Below are 15,216 nucleotides of genomic sequence, written 5' to 3' on the forward strand. Positions count from 1 at the left end.
TCTCTGATTCGTAGTACAAGAATACATTGGCTTGGCAATAGGGTGATGGTCAAGGATTGTGGTTTTGATTGGAAACCCATGACCAGTAGCGTACTGACAAAACGTTACGGACCATAGCATTGACTATCATTCGCCTTCCATGCATGCTGACCGCACCGCTGAGTTCTCCAGTAATTTATGTGTTGGTCTAGTTTTCCAGCATCTGCAATCTTCCTTGTTTTCCACTACAGGTAGTCCTCAACCTACGTCCGTGTTCCGTTCTGGCTGACTGGTTGTATATCAAAATGGACATATGTTGGAATTGCACTATAGCCATGTCAAATACAGCATGGAGGCCACCAAGGCCAAACTTCTGGGAAGCATTATTTTTCCATAGATAGGCCCGACTTTCATCTGTAAATGCCTAATTCTTATATTTTTACTTTATTTTTAGCTGTAAACTGCGTAGGTGGTAAGTCGGGGAATACCTGTAGTATTGTACCACAGGAATTGTGCTGCGACCTTGCCCGTTTATTACATACACCAATGTTAATCTAGGAGATGTGATTAGTAAGTTTGCCGATGATATGAAATTGGCGGTGTTGCTGACAGTGAGGAAGGGAAAATTACGGGATCATACTGGCCAGTTGGTAAGATTGGCAGAGAAACAACAGATGGAATTTCATCTTAAAAGATACAAGGTGGATTTTGGAAAAGGATTTACAACAAAATTCTATGCAAGTTAAGAAAGCACATTTAGTTCATATGAAATTACGGTATAATATGTTACAAACAAAAGTTTGAGAAATTACAGAGAACTAAACAGCGATATTATGAGTTTGGTGAGAGAGCTAATAAAGTTTTAACGAGGCAGTTAAAGACAGAGCAAGCTTCTAGAACAATAAATGCTATTAGATATGATCCAATGATTACATCTAAACCTCCGGAAATTAATGATGTTTCGTACATTCTATGAGAAATTGTATACTTCTAAAGTATTGGAAGATGCATCTAAAATTGATAGTTTTTTGTCTGATTTAGTTTTACCTTCTTTGAAGGATGTGAATATGAAAGATTTAGATGCTTCTTTCACTGTTAATGAAGTGATGGAAGCACTTGGATCTATGCCTAATGGGAAGTCTCCAGGAGTTGATGGTTTTACTTCTGAATTTTATAAAGAATTTCAGGATTTATTAATTTCTTTATTGATGGATGTATTGAAACAGGTGACGGAGATTGGCTCTTTTCCGGATTCTTTTTCTAAAGCAATAATTACAGTTATTCTTAAGAAGGATCGGGATCCACTAAAAGCAGGATCTTATAGACCTATTTCTTTATTGAATGTAGATTATAAAATTGTTTCCAAGGTTCTGGATAATAGATTAGCTAAATATTTACCAGATTTAATTCATGTAGATCAGACAGGTTTTATTAAAAATCGATATTCAGTAGATAATATTGTAAAGTTGATTTCTTTAATTAATATTTCTCGGGAGCCGACTGGTAATTTCTCTCGATGCAGAGAAGGCCTTTGATAGAGTGGAATGGAGTTTTTTGTTTAAAATTTTATTGGTTGGATTTATATAAAAGTCCTACTGCTAGAGTGGTAACAAATGGACAGGTTTCTTCACCTTTTATGTTATCTAGATCGACTAGGCAAGGCTGTCCTTTGTCACCAGCTCTATTTGCATTGATTAGATGATTAGACAAGATAGTAATATTAAAGGTTTTAAGGCAAAAGCAGATGAATATAAAATAAATTTGTTTGCTGATGATGTTTTGATATATTTAACACAGCCTTTGAAGTCTTTGGGGAGTCTGCATTATAGATTGGAGATATAAAATTGGAGATAGTATTGGGATATAAAATTAACTGGGAAACGAGTGAAATTATGCCTTTAGCTGAAATGGATTACACGCTTTGTAGGCATATTGTTAAATTTAAGTGATCGGATTAAGTATTTAGGTATTACGATAAATAGTAATTATAATCATTTATATGAATTGAATTAGCTATCTTTATTATCTAAAATTAAATATGATTTGAATTAGTGGAAGGATTTACCTATAACATTAGTAGGATGTGTTAATTGTATTAAAATGAATTTCATTCCTCGAATTCAATATCTTTTTCAATCTTTTCCTTGCAAGATTCCTCAAAAAGTTTTTAAAGATTTGAATACTTTGGTGAGGAGGATTTTGTGGAAAGATAAAATGGTAAGGGTGTCATTACAGAAATGAACTTGGAAGTATGCACTAGGAGGGTTGCAGCTTCCTAATTTTCAGAATTATTATGAATCGGCACAGTTGAAATTTATTAACAGGATGTTTGAAGTGGATAAACCTTTAAGATGGGCTAATATTAGATTATCTCAGATTGGCGAGAAGAGGATGGATCCGTTTATTTAGAGATGGAATTCTCAGTTATTAAATAATGTCATTAGAGATGGGGATAGTGCCGGAGGATTGGCGTATTACGCATGTGGTTCCGTTATTTAAAAAGGGTTCAAGGAGGAAGCCTGGCAATTATTGGCCTGTAAGTTTGACGTCTGTGGTAGGTAAATTAATGGAGAAATATCTTAGAGTTAGTACTTATAAATATCTGGATAGACAGGGTCTGATCAGGAGCACTCAACACGGATTTGTGGGCGGAAGGTCCTGTTTGACCAATCTGATTGAATTTTTTGAAGAGGTGACTAGGAATGTGGATGAGGGTAGCGCGGTGGATGTTGTCTATATGGACTTCAGTAAGGCCTTCGATAAGGTACCACATGGAAGGTTAATTAGGAAGGTGCAGTCTTTAGGTATAAATTTTGAGATAGTCAAATGGATTGAACATTGGCTGAAGGAGAGAGGCCAGAGAGTGGTAGTGGATAATTGTCTGTCAGGTTGGAGGCCGGTGACCAGTGGTGTGCCTCAGGGATCTGTATTGGGCCCTTTGTTGTTCGTTATATACATTAATGATCTAGATGATGGGGTGGTGAATTGGATTAGTAAATATGCAGACAATACTAAGATAGGTGGAATGGTGGATAATGAAGAAGGTTTTCAAGGATTGCAGAGGGATTTGGGCTGCTTAGAAAAGTGGGCTGAAAAATGGCAGATGGAATTTAATGCTGATAAGTGTGAGGTGCTTCATTTTGGTAAGAAGAATCAGAACAGGACATACGTAGTAAATGGGAGAGCATTGATGAATACAGAAGAGCAGAAAGATTTAGGAGTAACATACATCGTTCCCTGAAGGTAGAAACTCATGTGGTGAAGAAGGCTTTTAGTATGCTGGCCTTTATCAATCATTGCATGGAATATAGGAGTTGGGAAGTGATATTGAGATTATATAAGGCGTTGGTGCGGCCTAATTTAGAGTTCTGTGTGCAGTTCTGGTCGCCTAATTATAGGAAGGATATAAACAGAGTGGAGAGAGTGCAGAGAAGATTTACCAGAATGTTACCTGGGTTTAAGCATCTAGAGTACAGGGAGAGATTGGGCAGATTAGGTCTTTATTCTTTGGAGCGTAGAAGGTTGAGAGGGGATTTGATAGAGGTATTTAAGATTATGAAAGGGATAGACAGAGTGGATGTGGATAGGCTATTTCCGTTAAGAGTAGGAGAGATTGAAACAAGAGGACATGAGTTAAGAGTTAAGGGGCAGAGGTTTAGAGGTAACATGAGGGGGAACTTCTTTACTCAGAGAGTGGTAGCGGTGTGGAATGAGCTTCCGGGAGAAATAGTGGCGGCAGAGTCAATTTTATTATTTAAGAAAAAGTTGGACAGGTATATGGATGAGAAGAAGGTGGAGGGTTATGGTCATTGTGCAGGTAGGTGGGACTAGAGAGGAGTGTTTGGTTCGGTGCGGACTAGAAGGGCCTAATGGCCTGTTTCCATGCTGTAATTGTTTTATATATATATATATATATATATATGTTATGTTATAATTATAATTTACCTGTGTTGAAACGTTTAATGGAATTATGGAATAAAAAGAATGAAATTATAGGTACTGAAGGTCAAATTTCACCTAAAATTCCTTTGTTTCAAAATAAGCTTTTTCCTTTTATACTTAATAATCACCTTTTGAAGTTGTGGGAACAGAAAGGAATTATACTGGTACTAGATTGTTATGAAGCAGGATATTTTATTTTGTTTCAAAGAATGAAAGAGAAATATGAAATATCTCCAAATACTCTTTTTTTTCTTACTATCAAGTTAAAGCATTATTGTTGGATACTTTTGGGTGTACATTATGGTTATGCAGGTGGTCTAAATTTGAAATTTTACTTACTGATGGTGGTAAGAAAGGATTTATATCTGAGATGTATGCTTTATTGCAGAATAAAATGCTTAAGCCCGATGTTTATAAATCTAAATTAAAATGGGAAAAAGATTTGTCCACATCTATTTCTCAGGATGATTGGAAGAACTTGTATGAGGATAGTGTGACTAAAATTGTAAATGTAAGGTATACATTTGTTCATTATGATTTTTTTCATCAGTTATACTTAACTTCAGAGAAATTAAGGAAATATAAATTTATCTTTTCTGATTTATGTTTCAGATAAGGAAGTTGGTTCATTTTTACATTCTACTTGGTTATGTGAGACGGTGAAACCTTTTTGGGGTAGATTTAAGGAACTTTTAAAAGCAGTTTTTAAATTGAAAATATCACTTAACCCTTTGGTATTTTAATTGGGTTATATTAAGAGATTGAGCTTGGAGTTAAAATTAAATAAATTGCTTTTTTTGAGATTGGCTCTAGCTGTGGCTAGAAAATGTTTGGCAATTACTTGGAAAAATGAGACTAATTTGAGTATTCAGAGATGGCCTTTGGAAATGAGATCTTGTATTCCGTTGAAAAAGATAACATATAATTTACGTAATAATTATTCCTTTTATCTTTGTTAAAACCAGGAATATATGGGGTTGAATTATTAATCTTTTCCCCACACACTGATGGTGTTGCTCCAAACCACGGCAAATAATTGAAGAGTGTTACGTTAATTTATCTTCTTTCTTTCCTCTTTTCCTTTCCTTCCTTTTCTTTTGAGGTTTGGAGGGGTGGGTGGGTTAGGGTAGGGGGTGGGGGGTTGTAAGGGGTAAAAATATCATGTATGCATTATGTTTTATTTGTTTGTATTTTGATTGTATGATTTATCATGATTAATAAATAATTTTTTCAACCAAAAAAATATGCAAGGTGAAGCATTTTGGGAGCACCAACAAGGCCAGGATAAATACAATGAACAGCAGGGCCCCAGGAGGGCAGAAGAACAGAGGCACTTCTGTGCACATGTCAAAAGATTCTTGAAGGCTGTAACACAGGTGAATAAGGTGTTAAGATGACACTGAGGATGCATTCATTAACCAGACCAGAGACAACAAAGAAGTATGGTGCAGCTGTGTAAAACATTAGATAAGCCACAGCAGGTAAACTGTGTGCAGTTCTAGTCTGCATGCAGTAACGAGAGTAATTGCAGTGGAGAGGGTGCAGAAGAGATTCCCTAGAGTGGAGCCTCCCAGCGATGAGGAGGGACTGGACAGGCTAGATTTGTTTTTCATGGCATGAAGGAGGATGAAGGAGAACCTGATTACAGAATACAAAATGCTGAGGCACATAAGATGGGGCACAACCTGAGGATGTCTTTCTCTAAACAGCTGCGATCGTATCCAGATAATTCAGAGTGGATTTGGGCAAGAACGTTCAGAGGGTGGCTGGCATCAGGAATGTATTGGGGAGGGGGTGGCGGCGGCAGAGAGCGAAACACAGCAATGAAGAACAATTCAATAAAGGGCCCCGACCCAAAACGTTGACAGTGCATTTCTCTCTGAGGATGCTGCCTGACGCACTGAGTCTCTCCAGCTTCTCCATGCTTGCTCAAGGTTCCAGAATCTGCAGCGTTTGCATTGATCAAATCCAAGACAAGTTTATTATCATTTGATTATACAAGTACAACCTGACAAAAGAGCGTTCTCTGGTCCTCAGGGCAAAACATGCAGACACACAACAAGATAAAACACACATACAAACAAATAATACACATGCAGGACAAGTATTCATAGATGAAATATTGTTTCATGAATCTGAGAGCCTTGGATGGTTAGTGTGAGCAGTTCCTTTGGTCGTTCACCATTCTCACTGCCTGAGGTAAGAAGCTGTTCCTCAGCCTGGTGGTGCTGGCTCTGATCCTCCTGTATCTCTCCCGATGAGAGTAGCTGAAAGGTGTGTGCGGGGTGGTAGGGAATCGCAATGATTTTGCGTGCGCTCTTCAGACAACGATCCCGGTAGATCACGTCAAATGGGGGAGGGAGACTCCAGTAATCCTCTCTCCCACCCTTATGGTCCCGTGAATTGATCTCCAATCCATTTCTACAGCAACTGAACCACACTGTGATGCAGCCAGCCAGGACGCTCTCGATAGAGCTCCTGTAGAAGGATGGTGGCGGGTAGCCTTGCCCACTTCAGTCTTCTCAGGAAATGCAGTCGCTGTTGCGTCTTCCTGACAAGCAATGAGATGTTCTGTGTCCAGGATAGGTCACTAGTTAAGTGAACTCCAAGGAATTTGGTGCTCTCCGTTCTCTCCACTGTTGATATGTAGTAGAGGGTGGTCACTGCTGGACCTCATGATCAACTCCTTCATCTTATCCATGTTGAATGATGTGTTTAACTCATATTCTTACATGGACTGCAATTGCCTGAGCACTGTGACTGATTAACGTGTCTGGTAGCTTGTTGCTTGGACAGTGACAATTTAATTTTAGAGCCTCCTCGCAGTCACATCTCACAGTTATTGTGTGGCACTGCTAAAAGCTTCTTTGGTGTGTGAAATGTGCCAATATGCTCTCTTCTATTCCATCTGTCAAACACCTTGTCATTGAATGCTGGAATGGGGAGTCAGAAACCGCAAACGGATTAATTATCTTTGATACTATTTGCAATCATGATCAGTATGAGTTGTTGTTGTTGAATGTTGCAATTTCATTTGGTTACTGGTCTTGCAAAACACAATTCACCAATAATTCTAATAATTCTTTCTTCCTATGTTTGCCGCCTGCATTGAATCCATACTGGAAATGTCTGTGGTTCCAAAAAGGAGTTTTTATAGCCTTTACACTTTTGTATTAAGCTCAATACCTTGACGAAGAGCCAGGCCTGAAAAGTTGATTACCCTTTACTTCCTATGGATGCGGGTCATGTGCTGAATTTCACCAGCGCATTTGTGTATTGCACTTCAACTGCGGCTTCTGAAGACTTTCTTGTTCAACGAAGCTCAGCTTTCTGCCAGGAGGTGCTGCTCTATCAACGTGACCCTGCTGTTTTGACCAGGGTAGGAGAGAGGAACGGCACGGAAATTGGCCCTTCAAGCCCTCGCTGACCATCAGTCACCTGGTGTCAATCATCCTGCTGTATTCTCCACCTGGCTCCCAATGTTGCCCTTGCAAAACCTCCCACTCACCTCCAGGCCAGGGGCGACTTGCCAGCTAACCACCAGCTCGCATGTCTTCGGGTTGTGGGAGGAAGCCGGAGCACCTTGGGGAAAGCCCATGCTGACACAGGAAGAGACTTCAAAGGACTGCGCGGGAGGTCAGGGTTAAATTTGGGTCACAGGAGTCGGGAGGTGACAGCTCTACCAGCTGTGTTGTTGTCCTGCCATTAATTGTTCAGTTTTATAAAAATAGTGTTTTTTTTAAATTAAATTTCTATAATTTGGAGCCACAGCACAGTAACAGGTCAGTGAGCCCACACCGTCCAAATGCACCCACGATACCAATGAACCTACTTTCCTTGTACATCTCTGGAGCATCCGGAGGAACCCCATTCAGTTCCTGGGGAGAACGGACCAACTCCTTACGGACTGCAGGGGATTCGAAACCAGGTCGCTGGTGCTGTCATTGCATTACACTCACCACTATGCTAACTCTCTCACCTTCCAGTTTAAATGATTTGAATCAAGTCCGGCTGTCTCTTAACAGAGATTTAAGCACAATGTCGCAAACTGACCTCATGCATTATCACAGAGCTTCACAGTGGGATATGGGGAAGTTGAGGTAAAGGTACAACGATCAATTATTTTTCATTTCCATGTATATTTTAATGTAATAAAGTGCAGTTTAATGTGTTTAAATGTTGGTATTGCATCACAGTGTGTACATAACAATTATTTATGAATGCATAATTTGTATATTTTAATGCCCCTATATTTTTCCCCTACTTGACAGTTGTGCAGAGATGGTAGTCATGGTGTAAAGGGCGCTTCCCTGGCCAGTGCACGGTTGGAGCGGTTCACTGCTGCAGGCACTGATGTTGCTTGACAAGATAATTGTTGCTTTGCATTATTGTTGTCTGCAAACGCTGCAATATTTCCCTTCATTTGCAGGAAAGCCATCTTGAGGTCAGGCCTCCAGCACCTTGCTCCTGAGCAGATTCCCAGCACGATCCCAAGGAACGGACCTGCCAGGGAAATGCGAACCTGCCCTGACTGGACTGTGAGTTATTTGATCATTCATTAACTGTAAGGGTCTCGTTGGGCCACGTTGACTGGTGTGGGTTTGGATGCACTGCATCGCCACTGGTAGGGCCACCCGAACTGGTAGAGAGTTGGCTCACAGCTTGAGATACTTGTTCATTCCTGATCTTGAGTGGTATCTGTGTGGAGTTCCACCCACATCCCAAAGATGGAGGGCAAGGCTACCCCAGACAGTTGGTACTGAAGAGTTGAGATTATAATCATAGAACCACAGAACAGTGCAGCAGAGAAACAGGCCCTTCCACCCATCTAGGCCATGCTGAATTCTACCTGGTCCTATTATCTGCACCCAGGCCATATTATAGCCTCCATTAGTCCTCCCATCCATGTACCTATCTAATTTTTTCTTAAATGGTGAATTCGAACCCACATTCACCACTTCAGCTGGCAATTCGTTCCACACTCTCCACTCTCTGTGTGAAATTTCCCCCTAACACTCCCTTTTAAACCAATGGTTCTCAACCTTTTCCTTGCCCCTCACATACCACTTTAAATATTCCCTACGCCATCGGTGCTCTGTGGTCAGTAAGGGATTGCTTAAGGTGGTATGCGAGTGGGAAGAGAAGGTTTGAAACCCACTGTTTTAATCGTCTCTAATTGACTTGTTTCATTCACGGTTTCAGAACTCCAAAGGAAATGGGTCAATGACAATTTTTCTCAAGCAAAATACTTCAGTAACAATTGGGTCTAGAGCAGTGATTCTCAACCTTTTTTCCCCCCACTCGCCTACCACCTTAAATAACTCCTTACTAATCACAGAGCACCGATGGCAGAGGGATTACTTAAGGTGATATGTGAGTGTGGAAAGAAAAAGGTTGAAATCCTCTGCTTTAAATATTTCATCGTTCACCCTTACCCTACATCCTCTAGTTCTTGTCTGACTTAACCTCAGTGGAAAAAACATGCTTGGAGTTATATTTAGCTCAAATCAATACATCCATTTTCTTATGAATGACAGAACGTGTTTGAGGAGCTGAGTGACCTGCTCTTGCGGCTAACTCGTGTGTACAGTATGTGTAGAAACATAGAAAATAGGTGTAGGAGTAGGCCATTTGGCCCTTCAAGCTTACACCGCCATTCATTTTGATCATGGCTGATCATCCACTCAGTACCCTGTTCCAGCTCTCTCTCCATACCCCCTGATCCCCCTAGTCACAAGTACTAAATCTAACTCTCTCTTAAATATAACTATGGAACCGGCCTCAGTCAATTCCTGTGGCAGAGAATTCCATAAATTCACCAGCCTCATTCTTCTGAATTCGAGCGAATACAATCCTAGACGATTTAATCTTTCATCATAAGTCAACCCTTTCATCCCAGGGATCAACCTAGTAAACCTCCTCTGGACCAGAGGATTGGGAGAAATTCAGTGTTCTTCAGAGGAAGACAAAGGGATTAATCAGGAAAGGCAAAAGAGATTATGAGAGAAAGTTGGCAGGGAACATAAAAAACGACTGCAAAAGTTTTTATAGATATGTAAAGAGAAAGAGACTAGTAAAGATAAATGTGGAAACAGGTGAATTGGTCATGGGGAACAAGGACATGGCAGACCAATTAAATAACTACTTTAGTTTGGTCTTCACTAGGGAAAATATGAATAATCTTCAGAAAATAATAGGGGACCATGGGGCTAATGTGACGGAAGGACTGGGGAAAATAAGTGTAAGTCATGAGGTTGTGTTGGATAAATTGAAGGGATTAAAGGCAGACAAGTCCCCAGGACCAGATGGTCTGCATCCCAGAGTGCTAAAGGAAGTAGCCCATGAAATAGTGGATGCATTGTTGATAATTTTTCAAAACTCTTTAGATTCTGGAGTAGTTCCTGAGGACTGGAGGGTGGCTAATGTAACTCCACTTTTTAAAAAGAGAGGGAAAGAGAAATCAGGGAATTATAGACCGGTTAGCTTGACATCGGTAGTGGGGAAAATGTTAGAGTCAGTTATTAAAGATGTGATTGCGGCACATCTGGAAAGTGGTGAATTCATTGGTCAGAACCAGCATGGTTTTATGCAGGGAAATTAGTGTCTGTCTAATGTTATTGAATTTTTTGAGGATGTAACTGGTAGAATGGATAGGGGAGAACCAGTAGATGTGGTTTTCCTGGATTTTCAGAAGGCTTTTGATAAGGTCTCACACAGGTGATTACTATACAAACTTAAGGCACACGGTATAGGGGATATGTATTGAGGTGGATAGAGAATTGGTTGACAGATAGGAAGCAAAGAGTAGGAATAAATGGGTACTTTTCGGAATGGCAGTCAGTTACTAGTGGGTGCACCACAAGGCTCAGTGCTCGGACCCCAGTTATTTACGATATATATTAATGATTTAGATGAGGAAATAGAAATCAGCACTTCCAAGTTTGCAGACGACACGAAGCTGGGTGGTGTTGAGCTGTGTAGAGGCTGTTAAGAGTGTGCAGGGTGACTTGGACAGGTTGGGTGAGTGGGCAAATGCATGGCAGATGCAATATAATGTGGATAAGTGTGTGGTTATTCACTTTGGAGGAAAGAATGGGAGGGGTGAGTATCCAATTAGGAAAAGGTGTCACTGTGCATCAGTCATTAAAAGTGGGCATGCAGGTGTAGCAAGCAGTAAAAAAGGTGAATGGTATGTTGGCGTTCATATCAAGAGGATTCGAGTGCATGAGCAGAGAGGTATTGATGCAGTTGTATAGGGCCTTGGTGAGACCTCACCTGGAGTATTGTGTTCAGTTTTGGTCTCATCTGAGGAAGGACATCACTGCCATGGAGAGAGTGCAGATAAGGTTGACCAGATTGATACCAGGGATGGCGGGACTTGCATATGAAGAAAGGCTAGAATGACAGGGCTTGTACTCACTGGAGTTTAGACGATTAAGAGGAGATTTAATAGAAACCTTCAAAATTCTTAAGGGAATTGACAGGCTAGATGCAGGAAGATTGTTCCCAGTGTTGAGCAGGTCTAGAACCAGGGGTCACAGTTTAAGGATAAAGGGGAAGTCCTTTAGAACTGAGATGAGGAAGAATTTTTTCACTCAGAGGGTGGTGAATTTATGGAATTCTCTGCCGCAGGAAGTGATTGAGGCCGGTTCCATAGCTATATTTAAGAGAGAGTTAGATTTAGTACTTGTGACTAGGGGGATCAGGGGGTATGGAGAGAGAGCTGGAACAGGGTACTGAGTGGATGATCAGCCATGATCAAAATGGCTACTTTAGTTTGGTCTTCACTAGGGAAAATATGAATAATCTTCAGAAAATAATAGGGGACCATGGGGCTAATGTGACGGAAAGACTGGGGAAATGGCGGTGTAGGCTTGAAGGGCCAAATGGCCTACTCCTACACCTATTTTCTATGTTTCTATCTATGTACGTTCTCCCCATTACCTGTGTGGCTTTCTTCCAGGGGCTCCCGTTTTATCCCAGCCTCCAAAAGCGTCCAGGGTTCAGGTGTTATTTGGATGTAATTGGGCAGCATGGATTTCATGGGCCGGAAATGCCTTCAACAATGCTACATCATTAAAATTAAATTAAGTTTTTTTTTTAATGTAAAATTTCCCTCCAGGGATGCTGCCTGAACTGCAGGTTGCCGGTTGCCTGATGAACTTTGGCAAGTGAGGAAAATCTCCAATCTTACCATTCTCTGTTCAGCCACAATTGAGCAGCAGTCTTAATGCGTAAATAGATGGCTGCAAGAAGTTCAATGACCCTTCCTGGCTGTGCAGTTGTCTCGACTCATTCTTCCAAGAAGCCATTGTTCAAGTAACATTGAAACTGATTTTTTTTTTACTTGCAGGAAAGTGCTATAAATGGCGATCACATTTGGATGGAGACAAACGCCTCTGGAGACTTCTGCTACCTTGGTGAAGAGAACTGTCTGGTGAAGATAACTGTAAGTGACAGTATTGGGCTCCTGGATTGATCAGAGAGGTTTTGCAAAGCAGAAACAGCTCATTGAATAAACTAAGCCCAGCATTTCAATTGTCGAGAACAGAACAATCATTACAAAAAAATTAATTGTCTGTAACTTCAACATATCAAAATCATTCAGGGAACATAGAACAGTGCCCACACGCACCCTTGAGCCCATATGTTTGCTCCAAACACAATGTTTAAAATAAAGTAAAAATCTCCTACATTTCCAAACTAAATCAATGGTTCCTGACAGGTCAGCAGAGATGCTCTTTGTCAACTATAATTCAGCATTTAACCCCATCATCCCCTCATAACTGATCAGCAAACTCCAAGACCTGGGACTCAACACCTCACTGTGTAATTGGATCCTGGATTTCCTCACCTCCAGACCCCAATCAGTGAGGATAGGGAAGAACATCTCCTCCACTATCTCTATGGCTGTGTTCTTAGCCCCCTGCTCCACTCACTTTGCACCTACAGCTGTGTGGCTCACTACAACAATAACATCATCCACAAATTTGCTGACGATATCACAGTCGTGGGATGTATAAAGAGAGGTGAAGAGTCAGCACACAGGATGGAGATTGAAAACAATCTAACAACAACCTCACACTCAGTGTCACCAAAACTAAGGAGCTGATTGTTGACTTCAGCAAAAGAAAGCCAGAGATTTACACTCCAGTGGTCATTGGGGGATCAGAGGTGGAGAGGGTGAGCAAATTTAAGTTCTTGGGAGTCACTATCTCGGGGGTTCCTTTCTGGATCCAACACACCAATGGCATCTTGAAGAGAGCACATCTACTTCCTCAGGAGGTTGCAGAGGTTTGGTACGACATTAGAAACCTTGGCAAATTTCTATAAATGTGTGGTGGAAAGTGCGCTGACCGGCTGCATCACGGTCTGGTTTGGAAACACCAGTACCCCTGAGTGTAAAGCCCTGCAAAAGGTAGTGGACACAGCCCAGAACATCACAGGCAAACCTCTCTCCACCGTCAAGAACATATGCCATCAGAGAGGAGCAGCAATCAAGGGTCCACACCACCCAGCACATGCTCTGTTCTCGCTGCTGCCATCAGCAAAGAGGTCTAGGTGCCACAAGACTCGCACCACCAGGTTCAGGAACAGCTGCTACCCCTCCACCATCAGACTCCTCAACGACAAACTCAATCAGGGACTCATTTAAAGACTGTTACTTTTCCACATTATTGTTTTTCCCTCTCTGTCAGTTTTGTTTACTTGTGTATATTATATACAGTTTTTATTGCACTGCCAATAAGTGGTAATTCTGCCTCATCTGCAAAAAAAAAGAATCTCAGGGTTGTATGTGATGTCACGTACGAACTCTGACAATAAATTTGAAATCTGAGTGATCGTTTTGAAGAAGGGTGGACTGAATTAAACAGGAGGTTCGTGACATGTGAGCAATACTCAGATAATTTAGTCATTTCCCAACAACTAGTTGGCCCACAGAAGCTAGACCCTGGCCAGGTGGCTGCAAATCACAGGTAAGGTCAGGATGAGCAAGCAAAGAAGGTCCGCAGTGAAGCGAAAATAGTAAGTGTCTTCTCTGAGGATTGTTCAGAGAGTAACTTGTGTATTCCCGAGTAAATGAAAGTCACCCAAATGCAGCAGAAAGAATTGCTGGAGGAACTCAGTCAGCATCCATGGTCAGCGTTTTGGGCTGGGACCTTTTTTTGAATCTAAAGTCAAAAGGGTGCGATGTACGAAGGGTGTTTGAGGTGGAGGGGGAGAGCACTGAGGGAGGGGAAGAAAAGTCAGAGAAGGGAAGGGGTGGTAAAGAAGAACAAGGAACAGTGGGACCACAGGGGGTTGGGGAATCCCCTCAGTTTGGGGAAAATTCAGGGTGGGGAATCCCCTCCATTTGGGGAAAATTCCTGCCCAGGAAGGAATATGATGTGTTGATCCTCACCTTGACAATGGACTAGGCCAGGACAGACATGCCATTTGTAGGAGTGGTTGGGGAGAGTTGAAATGGTTGGCTGCAGGAAGTTCCACAAATGGAGCGTTGGTGTTCAGACTCCTCTCTCCAGACCTCTTGAATAGTGGAGTTGCTGCATCTGAGCTCCTGTGACCCAGGTTCAGTCCTGACCTGGGAGCTGTCTGCCCATTCTCCCATGACCGCAGGGATTGCCCCTCTTCCACATCCAAAGGCTGTGCAGATGATGGAATAACTGACCACTGTAAATGGCCCCTGGTTTACCACCAAAAGTGGCCAGAGGATTTGATGGGAATGTAGAGAGCATAAATTGAGATGAGTGTAAATGTTGGTCTGAGTCGATGGACTGCAGGGCCTTGCTGTATAATTTTATGACCCAAAATGGCCCTTGGTGAGCAAATGAAAGGTAGAATCTGAATGGACTCCATGAGAAAGTGGGGGAAAATGGGTACGTGTGGGATTAGTGTAAATGAGTGCCTTGCGGTCACCACAGACGCAGTGTGTAGAAGGGGCTTTTCTGATGCTCTTTGTACTCCTGTCAAAATTAGAAGCAAACCATCACTGCATCCAAATCACAGAGTGAAGGGATGGAGTCACTAAATCACAGGGTGAAGCCCAGTTAAGACCAAATACATTAGGAGGTGACCAGAGAAGTGTGACCTATACCAGTTGTCTTCAGTGAAGTCCATTGTCCATGAATCAGAGAGTAATCTTCGTGAAGATCATGCAGTTCACTCAAAATGGAACTCCAGAGAAAGTCACTGAGTTGACCAGAGTCTGACCACTGAAGATCATTAAAAGTAATCAAAGAATGATCCAATGAAAGAAGATTGAGTGGATTGTGGAGGTCAGTGTGACCTGCTGAG

The 15,216-nt window shown here is 41.5% G+C and overlaps 1 protein-coding gene across 1 annotated transcript in view; it reads left to right on the forward strand.

Moving 5' to 3' along the window:
* The first annotated feature begins 8,357 nt into the window (after nucleotides 1-8,357).
* Nucleotides 8,358-15,216, forward strand: part of dgki (diacylglycerol kinase, iota) — a 115,569-nt gene continuing 108,710 nt past the window's right edge. Inside the window, exons 1-2 of the mRNA XM_069903196.1 lie at nucleotides 8,358-8,459; nucleotides 12,275-12,370. Coding sequence (XP_069759297.1) covers nucleotides 8,436-8,459; nucleotides 12,275-12,370 — 120 coding nt within the window. The 5' untranslated portion in view covers nucleotides 8,358-8,435. The remainder of the gene's footprint in view (nucleotides 8,460-12,274; nucleotides 12,371-15,216) is intronic.

This window comes from Narcine bancroftii, chromosome 11, assembly GCF_036971445.1.
Source record: "Narcine bancroftii isolate sNarBan1 chromosome 11, sNarBan1.hap1, whole genome shotgun sequence".
In the NCBI taxonomy this organism is placed as follows: domain Eukaryota; kingdom Metazoa; phylum Chordata; class Chondrichthyes; order Torpediniformes; family Narcinidae; genus Narcine; species Narcine bancroftii.